General features: G+C 48.5%; 2 protein-coding genes across 11 annotated transcripts in view; one reads left to right on the forward strand and one right to left on the reverse strand.

Annotated features, from left to right (window-relative positions):
- EIF4ENIF1 (eukaryotic translation initiation factor 4E nuclear import factor 1) overlaps window positions 1–3,873 on the reverse strand; it is a 49,876-nt gene extending 46,003 nt beyond the window's left edge. For 2 of the 5 annotated variants that reach the window (XM_004592006.3, XM_058656945.1), the window contains exons 1-2: window positions 3,601–3,873; window positions 2,172–2,294 (exon numbers count right to left, since the gene is read on the reverse strand). In XM_004592006.3, the coding sequence (XP_004592063.2) occupies window positions 2,172–2,294; window positions 3,601–3,690 (213 nt within the window). In that variant the 5' untranslated portion in view covers window positions 3,691–3,873. Of the gene's footprint in view, window positions 1–2,171; window positions 2,295–2,935; window positions 2,955–2,979; window positions 3,129–3,294; window positions 3,436–3,600 lie in introns of those variants that run through there. The other 3 variants (XM_004592005.3, XM_058656946.1, XM_058656947.1) reach the window with 3 other exon arrangements.
- The window catches only part of SFI1 (SFI1 centrin binding protein), a 61,746-nt gene continuing 39,462 nt past the window's right edge, over window positions 3,663–25,946 (forward strand). The window contains exons 1-6 of one of the 6 annotated variants that reach the window (XM_058656941.1): window positions 3,663–3,750; window positions 10,554–10,665; window positions 15,343–15,513; window positions 18,252–18,323; window positions 22,090–22,200; window positions 23,831–23,925. In XM_058656941.1, the coding sequence (XP_058512924.1) occupies window positions 10,643–10,665; window positions 15,343–15,513; window positions 18,252–18,323; window positions 22,090–22,200; window positions 23,831–23,925 (472 nt within the window). In that variant the 5' untranslated portion in view covers window positions 3,663–3,750; window positions 10,554–10,642. Of the gene's footprint in view, window positions 3,751–7,756; window positions 8,155–10,553; window positions 10,666–15,342; window positions 15,514–18,251; window positions 18,324–22,089; window positions 22,201–23,830; window positions 23,926–25,946 lie in introns of those variants that run through there. The other 5 variants (XM_058656943.1, XM_058656939.1, XM_058656940.1 and 2 more) reach the window with 5 other exon arrangements.

Below are 25,946 nucleotides of genomic sequence, written 5' to 3' on the forward strand. Positions count from 1 at the left end.
TATGGTAAGCCCATTTATAATCACCCCAGTTAATCATTCCTGAGGCTTCAGGGTAAGCCTGAAAGCCCCCAACATGACCAACTTGAGTCCCTCAGATTCCTGGAAGCACCACACCACACACAATGCACCCGAGAATAAGCAGGCATCTGTGTTACTGTGCAGTGCCAACACTGTTCACCCCTGCTATTCAAGTATGGTCAGCGGACAAGGGTCAATGACCCCACCTGGGAGCTGCCTAAGAAGCCAATGCTTCAGGCCCACCCTGACCCACTACTACTTGGAAGTCACACTTCACTAAGCCTTCTGCAACAGAATGATGTTTGTGCAGTTAAACGAAAGGGTGTTCTAACACACAGGGAAACCCTGGCGCACACCTGGACAGGCACCTGACCAAATCCCTGTGCTCATCTTCACTGGAGAAGAACCTTCTGCATCCGGAGTATCAGCCTTCCACCGCATGGCAAGTGCATGGCAAGAAGGACCCGAGGTTTAGAGGCCCGCTCATGCAGCCAACCCGTGTGTGCTGTTTTGTTTTGACATTACAGATGTCTCATATTTACAAGTTTCCTTGGAACACAACACCTAGGAAGTATTGCTCAGGAAGACAAGTTCCCTCAACTCCTGTAGGCCTTCTAGATAGTGAATCTGAAGTGGCAGAAACAGAACTAAACTCCATTTCCACATTTCCATCACTTGATCTCACTGTACTCAGGGGTACAGGATATGGTTCAAACGTCATCCCAGTTCTCAAACTTGTCTGGTCGTGCCCAGAACCCAGGATGGTCTGATACTCTTTTCAATGGGAGATGGGCTGAGTTCTTTGTGCCCCCCGCCCCCGCCAGTTACACACATGCTAAGACGCACATGCCTACAACGTGCTATCTTAGAATTGCTAGTTACTAAGTCCTTTCAAGTGGATTAGAAAGTAAACCTATTTCCACCTAAATGTGATGTTGAGGGGGAATAAAGTAAAAAGCACCAACTACTGTCAACCTAAAAGACATGCTTTTCTTACCCAATTCTTTAACCTAGGTGCCACAGAATTTTGAGGTTGGACTGCCGAAAATGCACGACACTGAGCTACCGAATCCTTACCACAAAGCTAAGTCAGGTCCTGAGAGAGACCAGTAACACCATCCTGAAAGTGACTGAAGCAACATGATACAAATACACACAACAACACTGCCACTGCACATCAGCGTAAAACATTCCAAGGCTCTTTCTGCTGCATGCTCCAAGCAGACTAAGTCAGAACTTCCTATCAAAAATTGCTGGGAGATGGAACCCACGTCTGCTCCTAAGCAGCTCAAACCAGTTGCCCTCTACTGGAAAAGCCTTTTCTCCATGCAGAATTCACCTGCCAACACTTCCCACCGCAAGCCAACACAGCCACACACTCCTCACACTGTATTTGGGAAAGTCAGACTGCAGTACTACAAAACCCTCGACTCCCATCCTGGCAACGCTAAGACAGCAGTTACCTGGTGGCCTTTGGTGTACTTGAAGATCCATTCTCCTTCTCAGAGATTGTTTCTATTTTAAATATTAATTTGAAAAATGTGTATGAATACTGGTATTTTGTCAGGCAGGTAAGAGCTGAGGTACCAGTACGCAAACTAGGTGTGGTTTTACAGTCAGTATTCTGGGAAGCCAGGGACAGTAGGGACATATGAATACTGAACCCATATGAAGGAGAGCCAGATAAGAGCCCATTACAACATCATCTTCTCACTAAGGTACTCCAGCTTACAACATTCTAGAAACCAAGACATGAATTTACAGCTAAGTCCTGTCAAGAGCCATCCACACAAGATTCTGAAGCTTAATTTTTTATAAGCATAAAACCTGCAGAAAGTTAAGAGAGCACATATCCCATCTCTAATAAGAAGTAACCAAGAATCCGAATGAATGCAAGTCAATGACAAATCGATTTCACAACTATGGGCGGAACCTGCCCTCACCCTGATCCAAAAATTCATATGGAATCTGACCCAATGTTCCCTTCATCCCAAAGCTACTCCAGTGGCCAATTCCAGTTTCCAGAAAAAGAAAAAAAAAAAAATTCAGCGCAAGCTTTACTTAGGGTGGTTCTACACAGTCCATCGCAGCTACACAATGTTACCAATTCCCCACCTACAAAGAAACACTATCTGGTTAGTAACAAAGCTTACTTTTGTATAGCGATGGGGGGATTTGAACGCCCGCAGCTTCTTCAGGTCAAGGAAAGCATCTCCATTCTCTGTTTCAGCCACGTTTCTCCTATCCATGGCTCTTGTGTCTAGAATTCTTCGCACCTGAAAGATACATCAAGATAACATTATCATCAACAACAGTAACGTTTCAGAAGCTCTGGCTTGCTCAGAAAGCTAAATGTTTAAAAAAAAAAAAGCCCCTTGAAAAGAGTTGTAAGAAACAAACTCACTACCCCCCCATTTGTGTATATATATATTATGCTATAAACCAGAACCAATTCAGAAACGGCCGGTGCTTGGTTGCTTAGGAGCAAAGTACTCTAAGCTTCCATAGGAGAAAGAAGGTAAGTACCCGACTTGGGGTACAATCTTAAAGCAGCTTTTATACAAAGAGAAACCAGTTATTTAGCCGCTGCCACCCATCGGGACGGTTCAGAGAGCGCTGGGGGAAGTTTCCCGAAGTGGGGGCATGTAGGGAGACTTGGGGAACTGGGAAGTCGGGTTGTGTTAAAAGGCCTGTCACTGGCCGATGGACGGGGCCAGCTGCCCGTTGTTAATCAGGAACTGAAGATGGGGCCCCGAGCGCCTCTCTGCCCGCCCAGGGCCGGCCGCACCTGTGGCCATGTCAAGGGGCGTCAGTGGCAAGAAAAAGGGGGCGCACCAGCTTCAGCTTCGAAACTCGGCTTTCCCCAGGTGGGCCTCGACCCTACCCCCTCCCATACACCCCTTCTTTCCTCCCTCACCTCCCAGCGGCCTCTTTCGGAGGAAGGGTGGAAACGGGACTCACAGAGGGGTGGCGGGCCAGAGCCAACGGGGAGGCCAAATCCATCCCCTGGCCCGGGCGTATCGGAGCTGGAGAGAGCGCAGGCCCACCGCAGTCCTCCCCGGCCCAGCTTGCCGATTCAGGGCCAGCCCTCCAGCCGGCCGCCCCGCGGGGCCTCTCGCGCCCCTGCCCGCCCCACCGCGCGCGCCCCGGCGCCCGCGCTTCACACGCGACCCCGGGAGCAGCGCACCCGCGTCCCTTCTCTCCCTCCGCGTTGGTGGGGCCCAGCGCCCACTCCCTAACCCCGGCCCTCCTCACCCAACAAACCCCTCTCCTTACTCTGTGCCTCCCGCCGTTCGGCAGCCCTTAACGCTTTGGCCGCCGCCGCCGCTCCCCGCCCCGCTGGCCGCGCAGGTCCAAAGCGCGGCTGCAGCTGCTCCTCCGCGGCCTTCGCTCTCGCCAGCCTCCTTTCCTTTACCTTCCCTCCCCACCCCCGCCCCACCACTACCAGCTCGGTCTGTCTCTCGTCAGCCGCCGTAACCGCGGCCCGGCCCTCCGCCCCTCCTCTCCGGCCCTCCCGCCGCCACCCTCCACCCCTCTCTCCACTCTCTCTCTCTCTCCCCCTTAATAACTCCCTCCACGCACTTCGGCCTTCGGCGGCGCCTCCTTCGCCGCCGCGCGCCCGGATGTGAGGTGGCTGCCGCGGTGCCGGGCGGAAAAGATACACGGCGCCATGCGCTGCCCCCTCTCGGCCCCCACGCACTCCCTCGGCGGCGGGGAGGCGGGAGGCTGCTGGTAGGAGGCAGCGAACCGACACGGCCGGAGGCCTTGCCCCCTGCCCGGGGTGCTCAGGCACCCGCTGTGGACAGCCCCCGGGGGCGGGGGAGAAGGATGGCCGTGTTCCCACGCGCGGGTACGGAGCGGACGCACGCGGCTGAGGGCGCGGGGAGACGCGCGCAGCACCGCTTTCCGTGGGCCCGCTGGTCCTGAGGGTGCGGCCCTGGGGCGACCTGCGAGCTTGGCCACCGCTTAAGCTTGAGAGGTTCGCGTCCGGGGTTGGGGGTGGTGGGGATGGTGGAGGGAGCTGCCTTCGTGGGGGAGGAGGCTTCGGCCATGGGAAATGTGCTCGAGGAGAGACCTTGGCGGTTTTCAAGCCGGGCTCACGACACTCATTCGTGATCGAGGGCTAAAGCTGTGACTCAGTTGCACTTTGGCGCAAAAGCCTGTCTCGATGATGAAAGTAAGAAAGGCCGGGTGCTGCGTGACTCAGTTGTCACCCCTTTGATGAAAGCGACTGGGGACTAGAACGAATTGGTCTTTCCCTCCTATACATCTGAATTTTTTTTCTAACTTCCTGCCATGAGGAGGAGGAAGTACAAGTATAGTTGGCGGAAATGTGGAGAGAAAGAGCGTGTGTGTAATGCGCAGCGCTTACACGTGTGTGCAGCCTGGGGCTGGACGCTGGCACAGATGCGGGGTCAGCCGTCCTTGCTCCCCGGAACTGCAGGCCAGAGTCTTGAGTCCCGTGGGACTGCTTGATGCAACATCGCGGGAGGAGGGGAGCACGGAGTGACAGCTGTCTCGTGGAGAGGCAGTGCAGCCTAAGTTTTTTTTAAGGGGCTGACTTTTGAGCACTTTTCACCAGACACTCAGCGTCCCCATTCCCACCCCTGGTGTTTCTTAGCAACTAAATTGCAAGGCCAGAGGCAGGTGGGAGAGACCCCGCAGAGTCTCGCATCCGCAGCTTTGCCCAGTCTCTTACCAGCTGCGGAAAGTTAAGCAATCGATTTATATCCTAAGCCTGCGTCTGGAGAAAGAGCATGAGCCACTCACAGGACAGTTGTCAGATTTAAGTGGGATAAGGTGTTTGATGGGGGCAGTAGCGACACTAAAAATGAAGGGGAACAGGGAGAGACTCACAGAGGCAACTGTAGCATACTTGCCACTCAAAGCACTGGTTGTCTTTCTGGCTGTGCAGCTAACCACTCCTCCGTTCCCCACACTCAGTGGCTGTAACCATTCATTTGCTCCCACACTTGTAAAAGGGTTCCTGCACACAGCTGGTTTCTGGTGCAATGGGCACCCACTGGGCCAGCTTTGAAGCCCCCTAGGGGTGTGGAGGGGATAGTTTGGTGGTTAACAGGGGCCTGCGAGTGGCAAACACTGGAGTTCTCTGTCACTTGAGCTTCTTTTCAAACCGGTGGCTGGAGGGACCAGGGCGAGCGTCCAGAGAAGGAAAATGGAGAGTGCTGGACTGTTGCTGCCTTGGCATTTTCTAATCTAGCCTTGAAATCTGACCCTGTTACACTCAAGCTGTTTTTCTTTGAGTCCTTAAGGGAAAAGGAGACTTTTAGACAACTTTTTATATGAACAAATCTTGAATTGGTGCACTCTTTTTTTTTTTTTTTTTTTAATGCCTGCCTCAGCCATCCATGAAATCAGTGCTCAGCTCCTGGTGATGGTGAGCTGGAATAGAGTTCCTGAATTTCTAATGGATCCCTAATTAGGATCTGCTCTTGTACTAAGCTCTTCTTACCTTCTCCAAGTCTCGGTTTATCCTTCTTTAAAAAGAGCAGGGGATAATCATTTAGCAATAAAGGTAGTGATTTACTAAGGAAGGGCAGCCATGCATTGTTCACCTATGCCAGGCAAAGCTTGTAATCCTCGTTTCCTTGTAGCTTTTGGTATTTGTGGCAGGAATGATAATTTGTAATTACAAATGCCCTCTTTGGCAACTAATAATCTTTCAAATATCAGTATGGGAAATGGCCTTGGGTGTTGGTGAGAATAAAAGAGAAAAATTTTTTTCCTAGTTCTTCATGAAATTATTTGTAAGAGCGGATTTAGTATAGTAGTGTCTCATTCTCCACATGCAAGCTTCAGATCTTAAATGCGTGCTGGTGCATTTCCCAACGGCTCCACTTCTGATGCGGCTCCCTGCTTAGGGCCTGGGAAAGAAGTGGAGGATGACCTAGGTCCTTGGAACCCTGCACCCGCATGGGACACCCAGAACAGGCTCCTGGCTCCGGATCAGCTCAGCTCCAGCGGTTATGGCCATCTGGGGAGTGAACCAGTGGATGGGAGATCTCTCTCTTCTCTCTTAAATCTCTCAAAAATTAAAAAAAAAAAAAACAACTTTAAAAAATATTTAAAATACAGCAAATTTTGCAGCAAGTAAACATGTCGTTGTTAGGACTTGACACATTATTTTAAAATAGTTTAGTCCCACGGCTTCAGATAAGGGTGATGCCTAGGAGCTAAGGTATCGTAGGCTAAGCCTTGGATTGCAGTGCCAACATCTCAGGGGCACCAGTTCAAGTCCCAGTTTGTCCATTTCCAATCCAGCTCCTTGCTTGTAGACTGGGAAAGCAACAGAGGATGGCCCAACTCCTTGGGCCCCTGCACCCATCTGGAAGACTCAGAAGACACTCCTGGTGCCTGGTTTTGGAAGGGCTGAGCTCCACCCGCTGCTGCCATTTGGGGAGTGAACAAGTGGATGGAAAATCTGACGCTGCCTTTCAAGAGGAAGATCTCCAGCAGCCAGGGCTCAAAAAAAAATTTATTATTTTTTATTACAAGGTCAGATATAGAGAGAGGAAGACACAGAGAGGAAGCTCTTCCATCCGATGATTCACTCCCCAAGTGAGCACAACGGCTGGTGCTGCACCGATCCGAAGCCGGGAACCTGGAACCTCTTCAGGGGCTTCCACGCAGGTGCAGGGTCCCAAAGCTTTGAACCACCCTTGACTGCTTTCCCAGGCCACAAGCAGGGAGCTGGATGGGAAGCGGGCTAATGGGATTAGAACTGGTGCCCATGTAGGATCCTGGTACGGTCAAGACAAGAACTTTAACCACTAGGCCACCGCACTGGGCTCTTATGTTTTTTTCTTCAAAGTTCTACTTTAGTAGACCCAGGAACTAACTTCAGAGAACACTATTACAAAAAATTACTTGAGCCTGGGCCTGGCGGCTAAAGTCCTCGCCTTGAACGCACCCCCGGGATCCCATATGGGCACCGGTTCTAATCCCATTAGCCCGCTTCCCATCCAGCTCCCTGCTTGTGGCCTGGGAAAGCGGTTGAGGACGGCCCAAAGCTTTGGAACGCTGCACCCACGTGGAAGACCCGGAAGAGTTCCTGGTTCCTGGCTGCGATTGGCGCAGCACTGGCCATTGTGGCCACTTGGGGAGTGAACCAGTTGATCTCTCTCTCCTCCGTGTGTTTCTGACTTTGCAATAAAAATAAATATTTAAAAAAATATAAATTCATGACTAACTCCCAGTTCTGGGATGCTTGCCTAGTCTACCAGGTACATTTCTTATTAAACTTGGCTAATGTGCTTAATGCTTAAAAAACAAACTAGGAAATGGAATAAAAATACATATGACCTGTGTTTCCCGAGTCACCTAAGAGGCTATTTTTTTAAAAATGTTTTTACCCTAAAATATTTAAAGCAAGTTTTGTTTTAATAGAAACTTGTAGTGCTTTCACTTTTTTTTTTTTTTTTTTACAAAACTGGCAAAGAGTGCATCAAACGTCCTCTTAACTACCTTCCTACTCCCTTTTTACACGATTTTCACATGGACCCAAATCAATGGAAAAAAAAAACAGGATTCTAATTCTACATAGGGCTGCAGGGATGCCTCCCAGGTCCACGCGTTAGTGCGTCCCTGCGTGCACTCGGAACCATTGGGCACCAAGAGAGGCTCACGGGAGGACTTCCGTCTGCGTCCGCCTCGCGACAGGAACCTCATCCCTCATGCTTGTCCACAGGAAGTAAGGCTCCCCACCAAGCTGCCTTTGTGAAAGGGGAACAGGAGGAAGCTAACGAGTAGCTGCAGAACGTGCCGTAGGCTTGCCAAGGCCGTGAGTCCCCACCGCGCACGCGCCACGGGGCCCCAGGAGGTGTGTCGCTTGCCTAACTGCGGCTGCGCCAACTCCAGGCTACGGGGCGGGATTTTTCTCGCGCCGCGTCGCTGTGGAAACGGGGGAGGCGGGGCCGGCGCCAGATGGGCGTCCCGAGGCGCGGGAAAGGCCGAGGCGGCCGGGCGTGGGCCGCGCGGGGCCTGACGGGGACGGTGAGCGGGAAGGCGCGGCTGCCTCTGGTCCGTAAACCTCTGAAGGCTTCGGTCCCCTCGAGGCTGTGGACTCGCGGCCTGGTGACTCTTGGGGAGCCTCCGCTTCCTTCCCTTGAGGCGCAGGTGATGCTGCTCAGACGCGGGGGTTGCTGGAGACGGGAGAAGGGCGCGCGGGACGCCGCGAGGAATCCCCCTCTTTCCCGCTCTGCACCCCCGCCTCGGTGGTGGTGCTTCTGGTCCCCGCGTGGCTCGCCCCCTTTCTCCGCCCGAGTCCCCCCACCAGGCCTCCTCAGCGTGAGGGGGTCCGAGGTCGGAGTGCGTGGTCCGCAGACCTCGGGGGACCGATGTTGGAGCGTCCTCCCTGGGGCATGGAACCTTGGTTTTTGTGTGTGTTTGTGCCTGTCTGGAGATAGAGAGAGCTAACCTCTGGGAAGGTGTATATACGATGTGTCTCGGGTAACTGAGGAGCGACTTGGGGACCTCTGTCCCTGCGGGGTGATGGTGTTCACCACTGGTAGTTGAGGAAGAGGGCTGGTATCGTCCTGTTAGGGTTCCGTTTGCTGTGGTCTGTGTGGTATTCGGAGTGCGGTGAGGAAAGGAGGCTTGGAGGTGGCAGAAAAGGCTGAGCTGAAGATACAAATGTCTTCAGTTTATTAGTGTTTATTATTTTTAAAAGCCAAAATGTCTTCATTTTTTTAAAAGTAGGCTCATTTGTCCCTTAGCTGCATATTGCCATAGGAATTTCTTTTAAAGCTGCATTTATATTGATTTTCTCCCCTCCCCCCCAAACTTAATAAAGGTTTATCATGGAGAAATGTCCTCCAGCTGCAGTGTTTTCTTTCTTTTAGCTTTTTCTCTTGATGTTAGGTGATGCTCTTTAGAAATTAGTAATGTATCTCTTCAGTGGGTTATTTCTCGATCGTTAGTTTTACACTTGACGTTGACTGTTAGCTCCTGGGAGATAAGGACTTGGCTCGGAATTTATCTTCCCTCATCTCGACATCTTTATGGTTATCTGTGCTTAAACCACTAGCGTTGATACTCTATAAACAGCCTTCAAGTTGAGTATTGCAGCTGTTCCCTTTGTAAACCTTGTCCTTTTAAAAACAATGTTTGCTTGAAAGATAACATGGCAGTGAGAGGAAGTCCAGCTTCCTTGATTTGGTCTTGGAATCCCAGGGGTAGTTGGGACTGGGCCAGGTGGAGGTAGCCAGGGGCCTGAAACTCAGTTCAGGTGGTAGAGATCTAGGCACTTAGCCATCACCTGAGGCATCCCAGGTTGCGCATGAGCAGGAGGTGGCAGTCGAAAGTGGGCCAGAGACCCAACTATATGAGATGTCACTTGCTGCTGTCCTGAGTGTACAGGTGGTGATTTCCTTACACTCATTGGACACCTGGATTGAGTTTCTAGGTTCCTGCTTGAGCCTGCACTTTCTAGATATTTCAGGGGCTGAACTAGCAGGCAGGGTCCTCTCTCTGTTCTCTGCCCCTCAAATAAAAAAAAAAAAAATAAATAATAAGTAAAAAAAAAGAATCTGAAGTGGAAAAAAGAAATGTTTCTACTGGCATTTTTAGAATCTATTTTAATTTTTATTGGAAAGGTACATATACAGAGAAGAAAATAACAGAGAAAAGGCTCTTCTATCCACTGGTTTACTCCTTAAGTGGCTGTAACCACTGGGACTGAGCCGATCTCAAACCAGAAGCCTCTTTCAGGTCTCCCATGCGGGTGCAGGGTCCCAAGGCTTTGGGCCGTCCTCGACTGCTTTCCCAGGCCACAAGCAGGGAGCTGGATGGGAAGTGCAGCAGCTTGGAGGTGACCCATATGCCCATCTGGGATCCTAGTGCTTGCAAGGCAAGGATTTAGCCACTGAGCCATTGCACTGGTCCCTACAAAATAACTTCCAAAGAATTCTTAATTTGAAAGGAAAAGTGCCAGAGAGAGACAGGGACTCAGACACCTCTTTTCCATCTCTTGGTTCACTTCCCAAGTGACTAGTGTGGCTGGGGCTGGGATCGCATGGGTGACATAAACTAAGGTACTTGGGCTGTTCTCTGAATCAGAAGTGTAGCTGGAACCTGAAGAAGGCAGCAATACAGGATGTGAGCACCTCAAAGGATGGCTCTGCAGTACAATGTTAATCTGCTGGAAAATGACTACAATTTTAAGATGCATTATTTTACCTGGAATGTAGAGGGAGACAGGTATTCTATTGGTTAACTTCCCAGATACCCGCAAAAGCAGGGCTGGGTCTTGGTGGATGCAGGGAGGTCAGAGCTCAGTTCCAGTCTCCATGTGGATGGCGGGAACCACAGGGCACAAGTTAGCAAGAAGCTGGATTGGAAAGCAGAGCTGGAACTTGAACTCAGGCAGTGTGGGCGTTCCAAGTAATGCCTATCCGCAAAGCTAATGTTCTCAGAGGAAGACCTCTGCTGCTTACTTAGTGTTCAACTAGTTCAGAAGTGTGACTCCTAAGAGGATGTAAACAATTTATTCTTTTTACTCCTTTTTTTCCTTGCAGTGAGAAGATTTTAAAAATTTCATGAAAAATCTGTGCATGGAGAAGAATTTACCAAGCTTCCAGTTGAATCTGTAGCAAAAAGTGATAGAATGGAGAAGGTGGTTGAGGCCAGGTAAGAAATGAGACTTGAATCAAAGAAGCATTTTCTTGTAAACATGATGAAGTTACAGTTCTTTTCTAAATTATGACCAATGAAGTAGGAACTTCAATGAGGATTTTTTTTGTCAGTGATATTTTAAATTTTTACAATGTCTATTTCATGCCTTATGTTACAGTCAAAACCAAAGTTTTAAAATACCTCTCTTCATTTGAAAGGCAGGTGTCAGGGAGGGAGGGAGAGAGACATCTTCCATTTTCCAGTTCATTCCTCCAAATGGCTGTAATAGGCAGGGCTGAGCTAGGTCAAATCCAGGAGCCGCATTGGTCACCAGGTACCCAATGTTTAGACTGTCAACTGCTGTCTTTCTAGATGCATTCCTGGGTGGGAAGCAGAGGAGCAGGGACTTATACCAGCACCCTAGTATGAAATGTAGGTGCTGTAAGTGGCAACTTAAATTTGTTGTACCACAACCCTGGCCACCCCCCACCGCCTGCAAAGCCATTTTGAATGTATGGAAATATCCACAATTAAAGCTCTGATTTGGGGGGCCAGTGCCTAGCAAAGTAGGCCAAGCTTCTACCTGTGGTGCTGGCATCCCATATGGGTGCCAGTTTGTGTCCCAGCTGCTCCACTTTCCCATCTAGTTCCTGCTCATGGCCTGGAAAAGCAGTGGAGGGTGGCCCAGAGATTCAGAGGAAGCTCCCAGCTCCTGGCTTCAGGTCAGCCCAGCTTTGGCTGTTGGCAGCCATTTGGGGAGTGAACCAGTGGATGGAAGACTGTTCTCTCCATCTCTCCTTTTTCTGTAACTGCCTTTCAAATGAAAAATAAATCTTAACAAAAACAGCCTCTGATTTTGAACAGAAATATGAAACGGAATCAAAATTGGCAGGCTGCTGGATCTTTCTCTTCCTCTTCTGATCATGGTTGGGTCCAGTCTCCATCCACTTCCCTGTCAGTCTCCAGCATCCTACTCTGGGTAGCCCAGGCAACAGACAGGACTTGTATAAGAGGAGGAGACTGAGAGGCCTCAGATACAGGCTTTCAGCTGAGCCATCAGGAGTGTCCCATTGCCCTGGACACAGGGATTGGTTCACATGGAGCAGGTGACTTCAAAGGACAATCAGTTTTTTTTTTTTTCCTGAAATGAGACAGATTGTTTTGTTTTGTTTTGTTTTAGCAGTGAGAAAGACCCGCCCAATGCTGAGTTGCTGTGAAAGCACTTGCGTTGTCCATGCAGAGGCGGCAGGGATCGGCTGCCATGGGAGGTAAACAGGTCACATGCTCAGAGAGGCAGGATGACCTCAAGACCTTCCAGTGCTGCAACACCAGTTCTCATCCTGAGCCTCTTGTTCAGGAAGCTGAAGTGAAGGAGCTGGGAAATGACACCTTTCTACTGACGACTTCCTGAACACTCAGGGTCGGATCATCTCCACCCATCATCTGCCTCCCCGGCTCTCTGACTTCCTGTTGGGTGTGGCCAGTGGGAATCCCTGGCAGGAGATGGGTGAGAGGGCAGAGCACACCTGCCTTGCAGGATACCTGGATTGTCTGTCTCTCCAGTGAAACTCAGTACCCAGTCCTGTGAGAAACTCTGCATGATCCTGTCCTTTCGGGTCTGTCCCTTTGTCACTTTAGGTACCACTTTAGGTTCTGCCGATTTGAAATTTCCTGTAGAATTCCTTTGGTTCCTTTTATATCCATCCATTTACAGATGTGTGATCTTGTGTTAGAAAAGTGTGTGTGTGAGACCTAAGCTTCTTCGAGTCCTGGGTTATGGTGGTGGTGGCCATGACTTCCATGTTCCTGAATAACTGTGTATATTGAGTAAGGTGTCTGTTGAAAGACACAAGTCCGTTAAAAACAAACAAACAAACAAACAAACAAACAAACAGAAAAACAACCAAACTTACGTATTGATGAATTGATGGAAATATTTTTAGGGGCTTATAGGAAGCTTACTCTCTATTTACCCTGGAGGCAGTGGCTTGGTATTTGGTAGTTGAGTGCCTGGGGAGACTTAATGGAAAATAACCGCCGTTTAAATCAGGAGAATCGGTAGCTTTCCCCCCTGTGAGCCATTTGAGAGGAAGTTACCATAGCATGCTCTTCAGAAGACTAAGACAAGCGTGCAGGAGGACTTCGAGGTGATCCCTTTCATGTCTGGCCTCAGGTTCAGTCTGGATTTTTACGTTGACTTTGTCTTTTGAGTCTCCTTCCATGTGGAACTCTTTCTCTACCTTTTTTCCCCCCTGAAGAATTCAGACATGCTACCTTTAAAGAATATCTCTCTCACTGGATTCCTCAGTGTTTTTCTGTCCTTGAATTTTCTCATTGTCTCTTTATTACACTCGAGTGAAGCATTTCTGGCGTGAATGACCACAGGTGTGCCGCTCTGTCCTGTGAGTGTATCAGATCAGCGCACACATCATGTTGGTTGCTCTCATTATCATCAGTGCTAATTGTGTCTCTTGTGGCATTTTCCACTTTTCCACCATAGTGAATAAGTATTGTGTGGGTAGATTTTGGGGGGTGGGGCAACTTTTAATGTTCTGCTCTCTCAGACTAGTGCCAACTTGATTTTTCATCCGTAGATGATTCTTGTCTGAGTCAATTATTGTAATTCTTCTGTGTTTTTTTAATGTCATTGTCATTATTAATGTCCTTGGAAAGTCAGATTTACAGAGAGAAGATAAGACAGAGGATCTTTAATGTTTTGGTTCACTCCCCAAGTGGCTCCTACGGCCGGAGCAGAACCATTTCAAAACCAGGGGCCAGGAACTACTTCTGGGTCTGCCATGCGAGTACACGGTCCTGATGGTTTGAGCCATCTTCTAGTGCTTTCCCAGGCCACAAGCAGGGAGGTGGATGGGAAGTGGAGCAGCCAGGACATGAACCAGCACCTGTACAGGATCTTAGCACTTGAAGGTGGAGGATTAGCTAATTGAGCCATTGTGCTGGACCCTTATAATAGTTCTTAAATGATGACTTTACAATCCTCTCCAAGTTTGTTGGCATTCTACTACAAAGCAGAACTTTCTCCATTTGTTTATTTATTGATTTATTTACATGTATCATTGAAATCTATGCATTTTTATTTTATTGCTTGGGTTTTATTTTGTTGCTGCTTAGTTATAAAGGTAGTCGTTACAAGCAGATTCTTATGGGCCCCCTTGTTTTTCGCCCAGTGGCCAGCCCCACAGAGGCCAATGTTGTAGAGTAGCTGTGCTGCTGCTCGCACAGCTGGCATCCCATATGGGTTCCGATTCACATTCTGGCTGCCCTGCCTCTGCTCCGGCTCCCTGCTAATGGCCTGGGAAAAGCAGTGGAGGAAGGTACAGGAGTTTGGTTCCCCTTCTACTTATGTGGGAAACCTGGATGAAGCTCTCGGCGCCCGAGTTCAGCCTGTCCCAGCACTTGCCATCAACCATCTCGGGAGTGAACCAGTAGATGGAAGATTCTTTCTCTGTAACTCTGACTTTCAGATAAGTAAATGAATCTTTGGAAGAAAATAAAAATTACCAACACTACAGGCTTCTGTCTCTCTGTTTTCCTCTTCTTTTATTTAAAAATATTTACTTAATTGAAAGGCAGAGTTAGAGGGAGCGACAGAGAGATCTTCCATGTACTGGTTCACTCCCCAAATGGCCATGTCAGCCAGGGTTGTGTCAGGCCAAAGCCAGAGGCTGGGTCCCTGTCTGGGTCTCCAATGTGAGTGGCAAGGGCCCGGCAGTCGGGTCTGCTGCTGCTTTTCCCAGGTGTGCTAGAGAACCGGATCCGAAGCAGAGTGGCTGGGATACACCAGCGCTCATGTGCGACACTGGCACCAAAGGCAGTGGCTTACTTTGCTGCGGTACAATACCAGCCAGCCTTTTTCCTTTCTGATGGTAAAAGATAATTTCTTAATGTTTCTTAGATGACATTAGAAACCAGCAATTTATTGTTTAATAAATTTATGTGATTTCATGTTAATAACTCCGCTACATTATCTGAAAAATCTTTTTAATCATGATAATTTATTGAACAAGGTTATTTCTGCATCAGTTGTGGTTTGAAGGCAGTTACATATACATGATACGAATTTTTTATTGTAAAGTCAGATATACAGAGAGGAGGAGAGACAGAGAGGATGTTCTTCTGTCAGTTGAATTACTCCCCAAGTGGTTGCAGTGGCCGGTGCTGCGCCGATCCAAAGCCAGGAACCTGGAACCTCTTCTGGGTCTCCCTGCAGGTGCAAGGTCCCAAAACTTTGGGCCGTCCTCGATGGCTTTCCCAGGCCACAAGCAGGGAGCTGGGTGAGAAGTGGAGCTGCCGGGACATGAACTGGTGCCCGTATGGGATCCTAGGATGTGCAAGGCGAGGAATTTAGCAGCTAGGCTACTGCGTGGGCCTGCTCTCTCTTTTTTTCCTTACGTATAAAGGAAGCTTTTTCTAATTTGTGGATGAGTTCCCTTAAAAACACAAAAGAAAAAAGAATCTATCGGGCCTGTGACTCCAGGGTGCCCTCTTGCCCTGTGCTCCCTGCAGACTCAGCAGCGTTAACCTGCAGTAACTGGCAGCATCTTTCTGCCTGAGATGGGCTAGGATCAGGTTCAGTGAGCTTATCTGTTTCATCTTACCTGTGTGTGAAGTGGTACTGGCGTCACATGTAGCCATCTTTTTATTTTCTCCTTTGCATTTCCCCAACTGAAGGTCTTTCAGGGGTGGTGCCCTCAAGAAGCCTTTTTCTCCAAAGATGATATCCAACCGGAGGTCTGCCTTCTCGGGGATCCGGAGGGAGCTGCCTGGTACCAGCCATCCAGCACAGCATCTCACCTCCCGGACTAGGATACGACAGGGCCGGCTGAGAGAATTGCGCGTCAGGTGAGCACTGGAGTGTGTGACCCCGGGGGCAGGAGCTTTTCTCCTTTCATTCGCCTTGGTTAAAATGAGGGAATCCTTATTCTCTTCTAGTGGTTAGTTGGAGGACTTGATGCCTACTCCTTATATCAAAATCTTCAAAAGAAAAGGGTATTGAAGAATCTGTGGACATAAAATCTGTCATTTTACTCATGTGCTCCAGTTGTGCCCTATCTTGTGTAAACTGTATTCTTCCAGGGAAAGCTGACATTAAGGCCAAGAAAAAATGAATGTTGTGCATTGAAGGCGTCCATTTATTCATTCAGTGCAGCTTGGTTGATGCCAACTCTACCAGGTATTATGTTAAATGTTAAGCATATACAGTCAGCATTCTTAGCTATCCATAACTGCAGGAACATTTAAAATCAAATATGCTTGGCCAAATGTTAAGCCACAGTTACAAGGTGTGGTAAATGCCGTGGGAAGGGCGTGGTACCCAGGCATACATGGCAAGATCAGCCCCACTACTATAGTCAGCAGCGACCTTTGGAGGAAGAAGAATTGATACTGGATTCTGGAGGAAAATAACAGAATTTAAGACAGGGCAGGAGGAAGGATGTCCCAAGCCCAAAAAGAGCTGAGCTGGAGAAGGCTGTCACCTTTCCTAACATTTATGTGTTTGAAAGTCAGATTTACAGGGAGGAAGAGACAGAGAAAGACCGAGGTCTTTCAGTCCACTGCTCCCTCCACTCCCTAGATGGCTGCAATGACCAGGGCTGAGCCGGGCTGAAGCCAGGAGCTAACTCCAGGTCTCCCACACGGGTGGTAGGGGCCCAAGCAGAGCACTTGTTCCAACTTCCACCTTTCTTCCCGAGCTATTAGCAGGGAACTGGATCAGAAGCAGAGCAGCCAGGACTTGAACTGGTGCCTGGACTGCTGGCACCACAGTTGGTGGCTTTCCCTGCTACACCACAATGCTGACTCCCGACAGACACCTTTCCAAGGGTGTGGACCAGGCACTGTGCTGGCTACTGGGGATGCTACAAGACCGGGGCCACCTTGCTGGTTCATAGTGCATAGGGAGTGGCAGCCACCCAAGCAAGGCCATGACTGATGCAGAGTTATGTGTCACATGAAGGGTGTGACCAGAGTGCTGGGAATACACAGTCACTCTCTGGTTTAGGGAGATCTGCTAAGTATTTTAGGCAGGAAGAATAATAGGGAGAACTGTCATATCCTTCCTTTGTGTTAACTTTAAGTCTTTATCTCTTCACTGACTGTATATATAATGTATATGTGTTTTCAAAGAGTTACACAGAGAGAGGAAGAACCAGAGAGAGAGAGAGAGATCTTCCTTCTCTTAGTTCTATCCCCAGCCCTGGGCCAAGCCAAAGCCAGGATCCAGGATCTCCTCGCACATCTCCTACTTGAGTGCAGGGACCCAGGCACGTGGGCCGTCTCCACTGCTTTCCCAGGCAGCCAGGACTCAAACCTGTGCCCACAAGGGAGGCTGGCATCATAAGCACTGGTTTTACCTGTTCTGCCACAATATTCGCCCTTAAAAATGCTTTTAACATACAGTTGGTTTGGTTTTAGCTTTGTAAGTCTTTACCATTCTATCCTTGGTTTGTTGTAAGGTTGATGTCACCATGAACTCATGCTAGTGTCATCTTCCTGGGTTTTTGTTTTTAACTCAATTTTTTGGAAAAAAATGTATTATGTAGTTGAAAGAGAACTTCCATCCATCAGTTTATTCCATAAATGATTGCAAAGGCCAGGGCTGGGCCAGGTTAAAGCCAGGAGCCTGGAACTCCTTCTGAGTATTCCATGTAGGGTAGCAGGGGTCCAAGTACTGGGACCAAGACTTCCTTTGCTTTTACAGGCATGTTAATAGGGACCTGCTTCGGAAGTGAAGCACTGGGAGTTGAACTGGTACTTAGCTGGGGTGCTGGTGTTGTAGGCAGTGGCTTAACCAGCTGTACCACAACACTGGCCCACTCCTGAGATGTTAAAGATACTCTTACCTTTCTAAAAAATTGATGATGTATGCCACATGCAAGTTTTTTTTGTGTTGTTTGTTTTTAAGATCTATTTATTTGAAAGGCACAGTTACATAGAGGGAGAGAAAAATGTGTTCTGTCTACTAGTTCATTCCTTAAAGGCCACAATGGCCGTGCCTGGGCTAGACCAAAGCCAGGAATCTAGAACTCCATCTGGGTCTCACATGGATGGCAGTGGTCCAAGTACTTGGCCATCATGTGCTCCCTTCCCCGGCGCATTAGCAGGGAGCTGGATCTGAAGTAGAACAGCTTAGACTCAAACTGACTCTCCTATGGGATGTGGGTGCTTAATCTACTGCACCCCAGCAATGGCCCCCTCATGGAGTTTGGAACTGTAGATATCCGTTCATTTTTTTTTTCCTTAAAAAGAAAAAGTATTTACTTGAGAGAGCAATGTGATTTGAGAGACAGTTCCATGAATTACTTCCTGACTGCCCAGAAAGGCCCAGGTTAGGCAACCAAAACCAGGAGCTGGGAGCTTCATCCAGATTTCCCACATGGGTGGCAGGTCCCCAACCGCTTGAACTGTCACCTGCTGCCTTCCAGGCACTGCCTTAGCAGGAAGCTGCAATCGGGAGTAGAGCCAACTCAAACCGCGGCACTCCAGTGTAAGATGTAGGCAGCTTAAGTGGTACACCAAACCCTAAGCCTGTGCCCACACAGAATGTTAAGATGCATATCTTCTTTCTTGCCTTCTTGCAGGTGTGTGGGCAGGAAGTACTTGTATCGGTGGATCCGCGTGACCTTCGGAAGAGTATTTCCCTCTCAGGCCAGGTTGTATTAGCTCAAAACTCCAGATTTCTGTGGAATTCATAGTAGGGTTTTGTGGGTTTTTTAACACATATTACATGTACATTTACCAGATATGATGTACTGTTTCCATACATGTGTACATTATATAATCATCACATTAGAGTAGTTAGAATACTTCTAAATCCAAGTATTTACCATTTTCCTAGGGTATCCACTATTGTAGTTTAAACTTGTTCGAGATTGGCCTTTTGAGAGCTTGCATATGAGTGATACTGTGTATTTGTGTTTTTCTTCCTGGCTATCTCACTGAACGTAATTTCTGTTACCTAAGTTCATGTGTGTTGTTGACCATGCTTCCAAATTTAATTAAAAAAAAAAGATTTACTTTTGTAAAGTCAGATTTACAGTTAGACGGAGAAAACAAAGATCTTCCATCCGTTGGTTTACGTTCCAAATAAGCATAACTACCAGAGCTGAGCCAATCTGAAGCCAGGAGCCAGGAGCTTCTTCTGGGTCTCCCATGAGGGTGCAAGTTCTCAAGGCTTTGGACCGTCCTCCTGTGCTTTCCCAGGTCATAAGCAGTATGGATAAGAAGTGTAGAGTAGCTGGGACATGAACTGGCACCAATATGGTATGCCGTGTCACAGATGGAAGCTTAGCCTATCATGCCACAGCACCAGCCCAATGTTTCTTCTTTTTTAAAGATTAATTTAATTACCTGAAAGGCTGAGTTAGAGAAAGAAATGGAGGCAGAGATTCTACCTGCTGGTTCACTCCCCAAATGTCTGCAATGGCCTGAGCTGGGCCTGTTCGAACCCAGGGTCAGGAGCTTATTTCAGGTCTCCCATGTGGGTGGAGGGCCCCAAGCACTTGGACCATCTTCCACTGTTCTCCCAGGTGCATGAGCAGGGAGCTTTATTTGGTGTGGAGTCACTGGGACTTGAACTGGCACCTGTATGGGCTGCTGGTGCTGCAGCGGTGGCTCTAATTGCTGTGTAAAAGTGGAAGTGTTAGCAGGTGTTGTAGATTCTCTCCTGCTGCCCTCTGCCAGTTGACACCCAAATGTCTGCCATGACGTGTGGTTGAAGTCAATCCAGGTATCCTGTTTGAGTGCCAAGGACCTAACTATTTAAGCCTTGATCACTGCCTCCCAGTAGGAAGCTGGAATCAGAGTCTTGGACTAGGAAATCAAACCCAGTATTCCAGTAGCCAGCGTGGATAACCTAACTGACCTCTTAATGGCTAGGCCAAATACCCGTATCTTGTTTATCTCTTTAGCAGGGAAGACGATCCCTTGGAAGGTCTTGGTGATGTCTGCTGCTGTCTCCTTAGCCTGAGCTTTATCACTGGCCACTTTCAGCTTCTAGGGGAGGCCGAGCAGTCTACCTGAGCTCTGTGTCCGTGCTCATGAGGAAGTAGGGCCTTGTCAGGGGCCGTTGACTAGCCAGTGTTCTACCTGGCAACCTGAAAGCTTTTTAACCTTGTGCTTTATTTAATAAGATGATTTGCTTTTTTTATTTTTTAAGATTTTGTGTTTTTACCTGAAAGATTTACAAAGAGAAGGAAGAACAGAAGACATCTTCCATCCTCTGTTTTACTCCCCAAATGGCCAGAGCTGAACTGGTCCAGAGCCAGGAGCTAGGAACTTCTTCCATGATTCCCAGGGATCTGGATGGGAAGTGGAACTGCCGGGATTAGAACCCGCGCCAATATGGGATCCTAGTACATTCAAGGCGAGGACTTCAGCTGCTAGGCCACGGCACTGGGCCCCTGATGGAAACTTTTCCTGTCTCTGATTTTCTCTATAAATCTGCTTTTCCAATAAAAATAAATTAAATCTTAAAAGACCTAGTTTTAGGAAGTCTTATTTGTGGGGCCAGTGTGATGGCTCAGTTGGCTAACTCTCCACCTGTAAGTGCCAGCATCCCATATGGTTGCCAGTTTGTGTTCTGGCTGCTCCACTTCTGATGCAGCTCCATTTATGGCTTGGGAAAGCAGAAGATGATGGCCCAAGGCCTTGGGACCTTGCACCTACATGGGAGAACAGAGTGGACTCCTCCTTCCTGGTTTTGACTTTGTCTTCAGGGGCTTACATGCTCTTAAATTCATTTGCTGTTATTTTAGCAGCATTTTGGAGAGTAGAGGAGGTAGATGTATATATTCTGCTGTGTGCAAATGTTTCTTTTGCATTACAATTTTTTTTAAAGATTTATTTTTATTACAAAGTCAGATATACAGAGGAGGAGAGACAGAGAGGAAGATCTTCCGTCCGATGATTCACTCCCCAAGTGAGCCGCAACGGGCCGGTAAGCGCCGATCCGAAGCTGGGAACCTGGAACCTCTTCCGGGTCTCCCACACGGGTGCAGGGTCCCAAAGCATTGGGCCGTCCTCGACTGCTTTCCCAGGCCACAGGCAGGGAACAGGATGGGAAGTGGAGCTGCCGGGATTAGACCCGGTGCCCAAATGGGATCCCGGTGCGTTCAAGGTGAGGACTTTAGCCGCTAGGCCACACCGCCGGGCCCTACAATTTTTTTTAATTATGAGTAAATGTGTCCCAAAATTTTTAAGATATTGCAGAAATATATTCAGGAAATAAGTCTCCTGTGGTCTCTCCCTGAGACTGAATCTCTGGTAATAAATTGGTTTTCAAGATCTTTTTTCATGCTTTTAATATATGATAGACTCACTTATGCACATGTGCATGTGTGTATAATATGAATATACAAACAATGTATGTACACACATATAAATCTGATACATGTTGTATCCCAACATGTGAGTTCTGGAAATGCAAAAAATACTAATTTATCGGGCCTAATGCAGTAGCCTAGTGGCTAAAGTCCTCACCTTACAGGTGTCAGGATCCCATATGGGCACTGGTTTGTGTCCTGGCATCCCCACTTCCCATCTAGCTCCCTGCCTGTGGCCTGGGAAAGCAGTCGACGGCCCAGAGCCTTGGGACCCTGCACCCATTTGGAGGCCCGGAAGGAGCTCCTGTCTTCGGATTGGCGCAACTCTGGCCGTTGTGGCCACTTGGGAAATGAATCGGCAGACAGAAGATCTTCCTCTCTGTCCTCCCCTTTGTATGTCTGACTTTCCAATAAAAACAAAAAATCTTAAAAAAGTTATTTGGGAGATGGAGTGTGAGGCAGACAGAGTGAGAGCGAGCCTCCATCCTCTGGTTTACTCTTGAAATGCCAGCAAGAGCTTGGAGCCAGGAACCTGGAAAACAGTCCAGCTCGTGGATCCACCACTGTTGCAGCCTGGGGTCTGTATTGGAGAGAAGCTTGGGCTTGAAATTAGAGCCAGGAACTAAAACCAGACATTAATGAGCTTTCTTCTAGAATGAAAAAATGCTTAGCCAGTTTCTAATTTAAATTTAATTTCAGTTTACTAGAAAGGCAGGGACAGATCTTTGTCCCCTGGTTCCCTTCCCAAATGCCCCCAACAGTCAGGGCTTGATGTAGGTTGAAGCTCGGAGCCCTTAGTCCGTCTTAGTTTCCACATGGTTGGCTGGGATCTGCAGTACTTGAGCCATCAGGTGCTGTCTCCTAGGATTTGCATCACCCCGAGTCTGGGTTGGAAACAGCAGGCTGGAACTAGCCGTGGGGTGTGAATAAACCAGGCAGCATCCTCACAGCTGGGTCCGAGACTTGGACTACATACCCCCTATTTAAAAAAAAAAGTCGTTTTGGCTTTAGTTTGAGGTGGCGGCAGCAGCAGTCTAAAGCTGTGATTTGGGATTAGATGTCATATTGAGCACTTGATTCTTTTTCTCTGCCCTAGACTTTACCATAGTCAGCGAGTCCTACGGAAGGTCTTTGAAGCGTGGAAAGAAGAGTGGTGGGTTTCCCACCAGGAGTGGAAACTCTGTGTCCGAGCCGACTGTCACTACAGGTCAGTCATGTCACTTTGCTCGTTTACGCCTGGTCAAATATATGATGTACGTATTATCAAAAGTGATTATTGGAATGTTTCTGGTTGAAAGGAACAGAGTTTTGGGTTGCTTTTTATTTTTCTTCAAATTCTTTTATTATTATTATTATTATTATTATTGGAAAGCCGGTATACAGAGAGGAGGAGAGACAGAGAGGAAGATCCTCCATCTGATGTTTCACTCCCCAAGTGAACCGCAAAGGGCCGGTAAGCGCTGATCCGATGCCGGGACCAGGAACCTCCTCCGGGTCTCCCATACGGGTGCAGGGTCCCAAAGCTTTGGGCCGTCCTCGACTGCTTTCCCAGGCCACAAACAGGGAGCTGGATGGGAAGTGGAGCTGCCGGGATTAGAACCGGCGCCCATATGGGATCCCGGGGCTTCCAAGGCGAGGACTCCAGCCGCCAGGCCACGCCACCGGGCCCTCTTCAAATTCTTAAAGTCAATATCCTAAGTGCAGGAATGCATGCACATGTTTGTCATGCTAATTATTTGATTTGAGGTTTTCATATGTGTATTTCTTTTTTAAGATTTATTTTTATTGCAAAGTCAGATATATACATGGAGAGGAAGATCTTCCATTCAATGATTCACTCCCCAAGCAGCTACAATGACCAGAGCTGCGCTGATCCAAAGCCAGGAGCCAAGAGCTGATTTGTGACTATTTAGGGATACATCAATGGGACGGGAGCCATGGTATACGGGGTGAGTTGCCACCTGTGATGCTGGTATCCATGGTATCCCGTATGGGCGCTGTTTCAAGTCCCAGTTACTCCACTTCTGATCCAGCTCCCTGCTAATGGCCTGGGAATGCAGTGGAAGTTGACCCAAGTCTGAGGAACTGGGATAGTGAAAATATAGTGATAAAGATGGTAAAGGTATATGGTATGTGGTGCATGAATCAGGAAAGAAAAAAGGATGACGTGTCATTGACCATTTTTCATAGCAAGGAAAACTAATGTCTTCCATGGTGTGGACAGTTGATCAAGATGCAGCTGTAAGGACCTGGCGTGGTAGCCTAGTAGCTAAAGTCCTTGCCTTGCATCTGCCCGGAATCCCACGTGTGGGCACCAGTTTGTGGCCCAGCTGCTCCACTTTCCTTCTGGCTCGCTGCTTGTGGCCTGGGAAAGCAGTGGAGGATGGCACCCATGCGTTCGACCCGGAGGAAGCTCCCGACTTCTGGCTTCAAATCAACTCAATTCTGGCCATTGTGACCACTTGGGGAGTGGACCAGCAGATGGAAGACCTTTGTCTCTCCTTCTCTCTGTAAATCTGCCTTTCCGATAAAAAGATGAATCTTTAAAAAAAAAATGAAAAGATGTAGCTGTATTCACAAGCTTCATGATCTTGTGGATTGTGGAAGGGAAGATGTTCTTCAGGAGTCGGGCCTTGTCGTTGGTCCCCAGCAACAGCTCACAGGTGTGGAGGGCGGCTGTGCTTGAGGGAGAATCGGCCTCACTGTGGTCATCGGGCATGAACTTTGAACTGAAGTCCAAGTTCCGTATTATTATCTTCTGCAGCGAGAACAGACTGATTGTGTTAGAGTAGGAATCGTTCCTGTTCTGAATGCCGTTTGCTTTGCTGCCTCCTCAGGTACTGCTTGTACAACCTGATGTTCCAGAACTGGAAGAGCTACGTGCGGCAGCAGCAGGAGAGCAGGAACAAGTACCTGATGGCAGAGGAGCACGGTGAGGGGAGGAAGCCCGAGCCCAAGGACGTGGCGCACGTTTACTCTTGCTCGAAGGACAGGCAAACTATGTCTCAGAAAGAAGACTTTTTCCTTTCTCTTCTTCTTTTCTCCTCTTTTGAGAGGCCAATAAAGGAGGGAGAGGTAGAACTCCTAGGTGCTGGGCCAGGTCAGAGTCCATATCCAGTTCTCCCAGTTGGGCAGCAGGAGTCGAGGTCCTTAGGCCCTCGTCGGCTGCCTCTCAGGATGCACTAGCCGGAGGTTCTCCTGGAGGCACAGGAGCCAAGACTCCAGTGTGGGCTACCGGTACCCTAAGCAACAGCTGCACCTGCCGGAGGGGAAGATCTGTGTGATAATTCCCTTTCCTATTTTCTCAGTGGAACGCTCCATGTGATCAGATTCCTATGTTGTCTCTCCACATATTGTGGTCTTGGTGCCGTAAGCACAGTTAGCCCTGACTGCTGTAGATTGGTCTGTCCGAGCCTGCTGGTTCAGTGTGGTGCCCGTGTGTCTCCCCGTACCTGGAGCGGCCCTGCATCTCACCGGCCATGTTGTCAGGTTGCACGAACTCTGGAGCGCAGTGATGGTGCTCTTTTTTTTTTTTTTTTAAGATTTATTTGAAAGGTACTACCCAAATGGCCACTGTGCCTGGGACTGGACCAGGCTAAAGAAAGGAGTCAGGAACTTCTCCCAGCTTCTTTTATCTGGGAGCAGGTACCCCAAGCACTTGAGCCATCTTCCACTACTTTCCCAGGTACATTAGCAGGGAACTCAGCCAGAAGGGCAGCAGCCGGGACTTGAACTGGCCACCCCTATGGGATGCCGTCATGGTGTCTGACCGCTTCACAGGCTGCGCCACCACTCCAGCCTCCGAGCTCATTTTTGAGTATTCACGTTGCTCCTGATGATCCTGCAGCCAGTTTAGCTCTGATCATTGTGTCTGCCTTCAAAACACAAACACAGCCTGGGTTAGTGATGCCTCATAGCCGTCCTTCTTGAACATCCTCCAGGCACCTCCAGTTCTTCTGATTACAAGGTCAGCCAGGGACCAGACACCCTCACCATTTATACCTGCTGTTCCTCCCCTCTCCTTGTCTGAGGGGAAGCCTCACCAAGGAATGGAAGCCATGCAGCGCAGCACCAGCATCCCGTATCGGCGATGGTTCAAGTCGCAGCTGCTCCACTTCTAACCCAGCTCCCTGCTAATGCACCTGGGAAAGGATGGAGCATGGCCCAAGTGCCTGGGCCCCTGCGCTCATGTGGGAGACCAGACGATGCTCTTGTCTGTTGACTTTGGCCTGGCCCAGCCCTGGCTGTTCAGCAGTTTGGGGAGTGAACCAGCTGGTGGAAGGCATCACTCTGATGTCTCTGTAACTTGACCTTTCAAATAAATCAGTCTTTTTAAAAGTCGGTTTAAACTCTATCCTTGTCATGTTTATTTTAATGTTGGATTTCTGTTTTCACTCAGTAACAAACTAAGTGTTTATAGTTCAGCTTGAGCCTTCATCCTTATCCCATAGAAGTGTGTTGTGTTTTTCAATGTTTGGGGATCTTGTATTTTTCTCTTAGGGATTTCATTATGATGAGAGAACAAGAGATAGTTTGTTTGTTCATTTTTTTTAAAGATTTATTTCTATTGCAAAGGCAGGCATTAAGAGAAAAGGAGAGGTAGAGACAGATCTTCCATCTGCTGGTTCACTCCCCAAGTGGCCGCAATGGTTAGAACTAATATCCAAAGCCAGGAGCCTGGAGCCCACATTTAAAATATTTAATTTTGAATTTTATGGCACAATTCCATAGGGTCTGGGATCCCCATTGTATTCTAAAAAGAAAACAGATTCATGGGGCCTGGTGCTGTAGCCTAGTTGCTAAAATCCTTGCCTTGCATTGCTAGGATCTCATATGGACGCTGATTCATGTCTAGGTGGCCCTACTTCCCTTCTAGCTCCCTGGTTGTGGCCTGGGAAAGCAGTCAAGGATGGGCCAAAGTCTTGGGACCCTGCACTGGTATGTGAGACCTGG

This window comes from Ochotona princeps, chromosome 29 (assembly GCF_030435755.1).
Source record: "Ochotona princeps isolate mOchPri1 chromosome 29, mOchPri1.hap1, whole genome shotgun sequence".
Taxonomy (NCBI): domain Eukaryota; kingdom Metazoa; phylum Chordata; class Mammalia; order Lagomorpha; family Ochotonidae; genus Ochotona; species Ochotona princeps.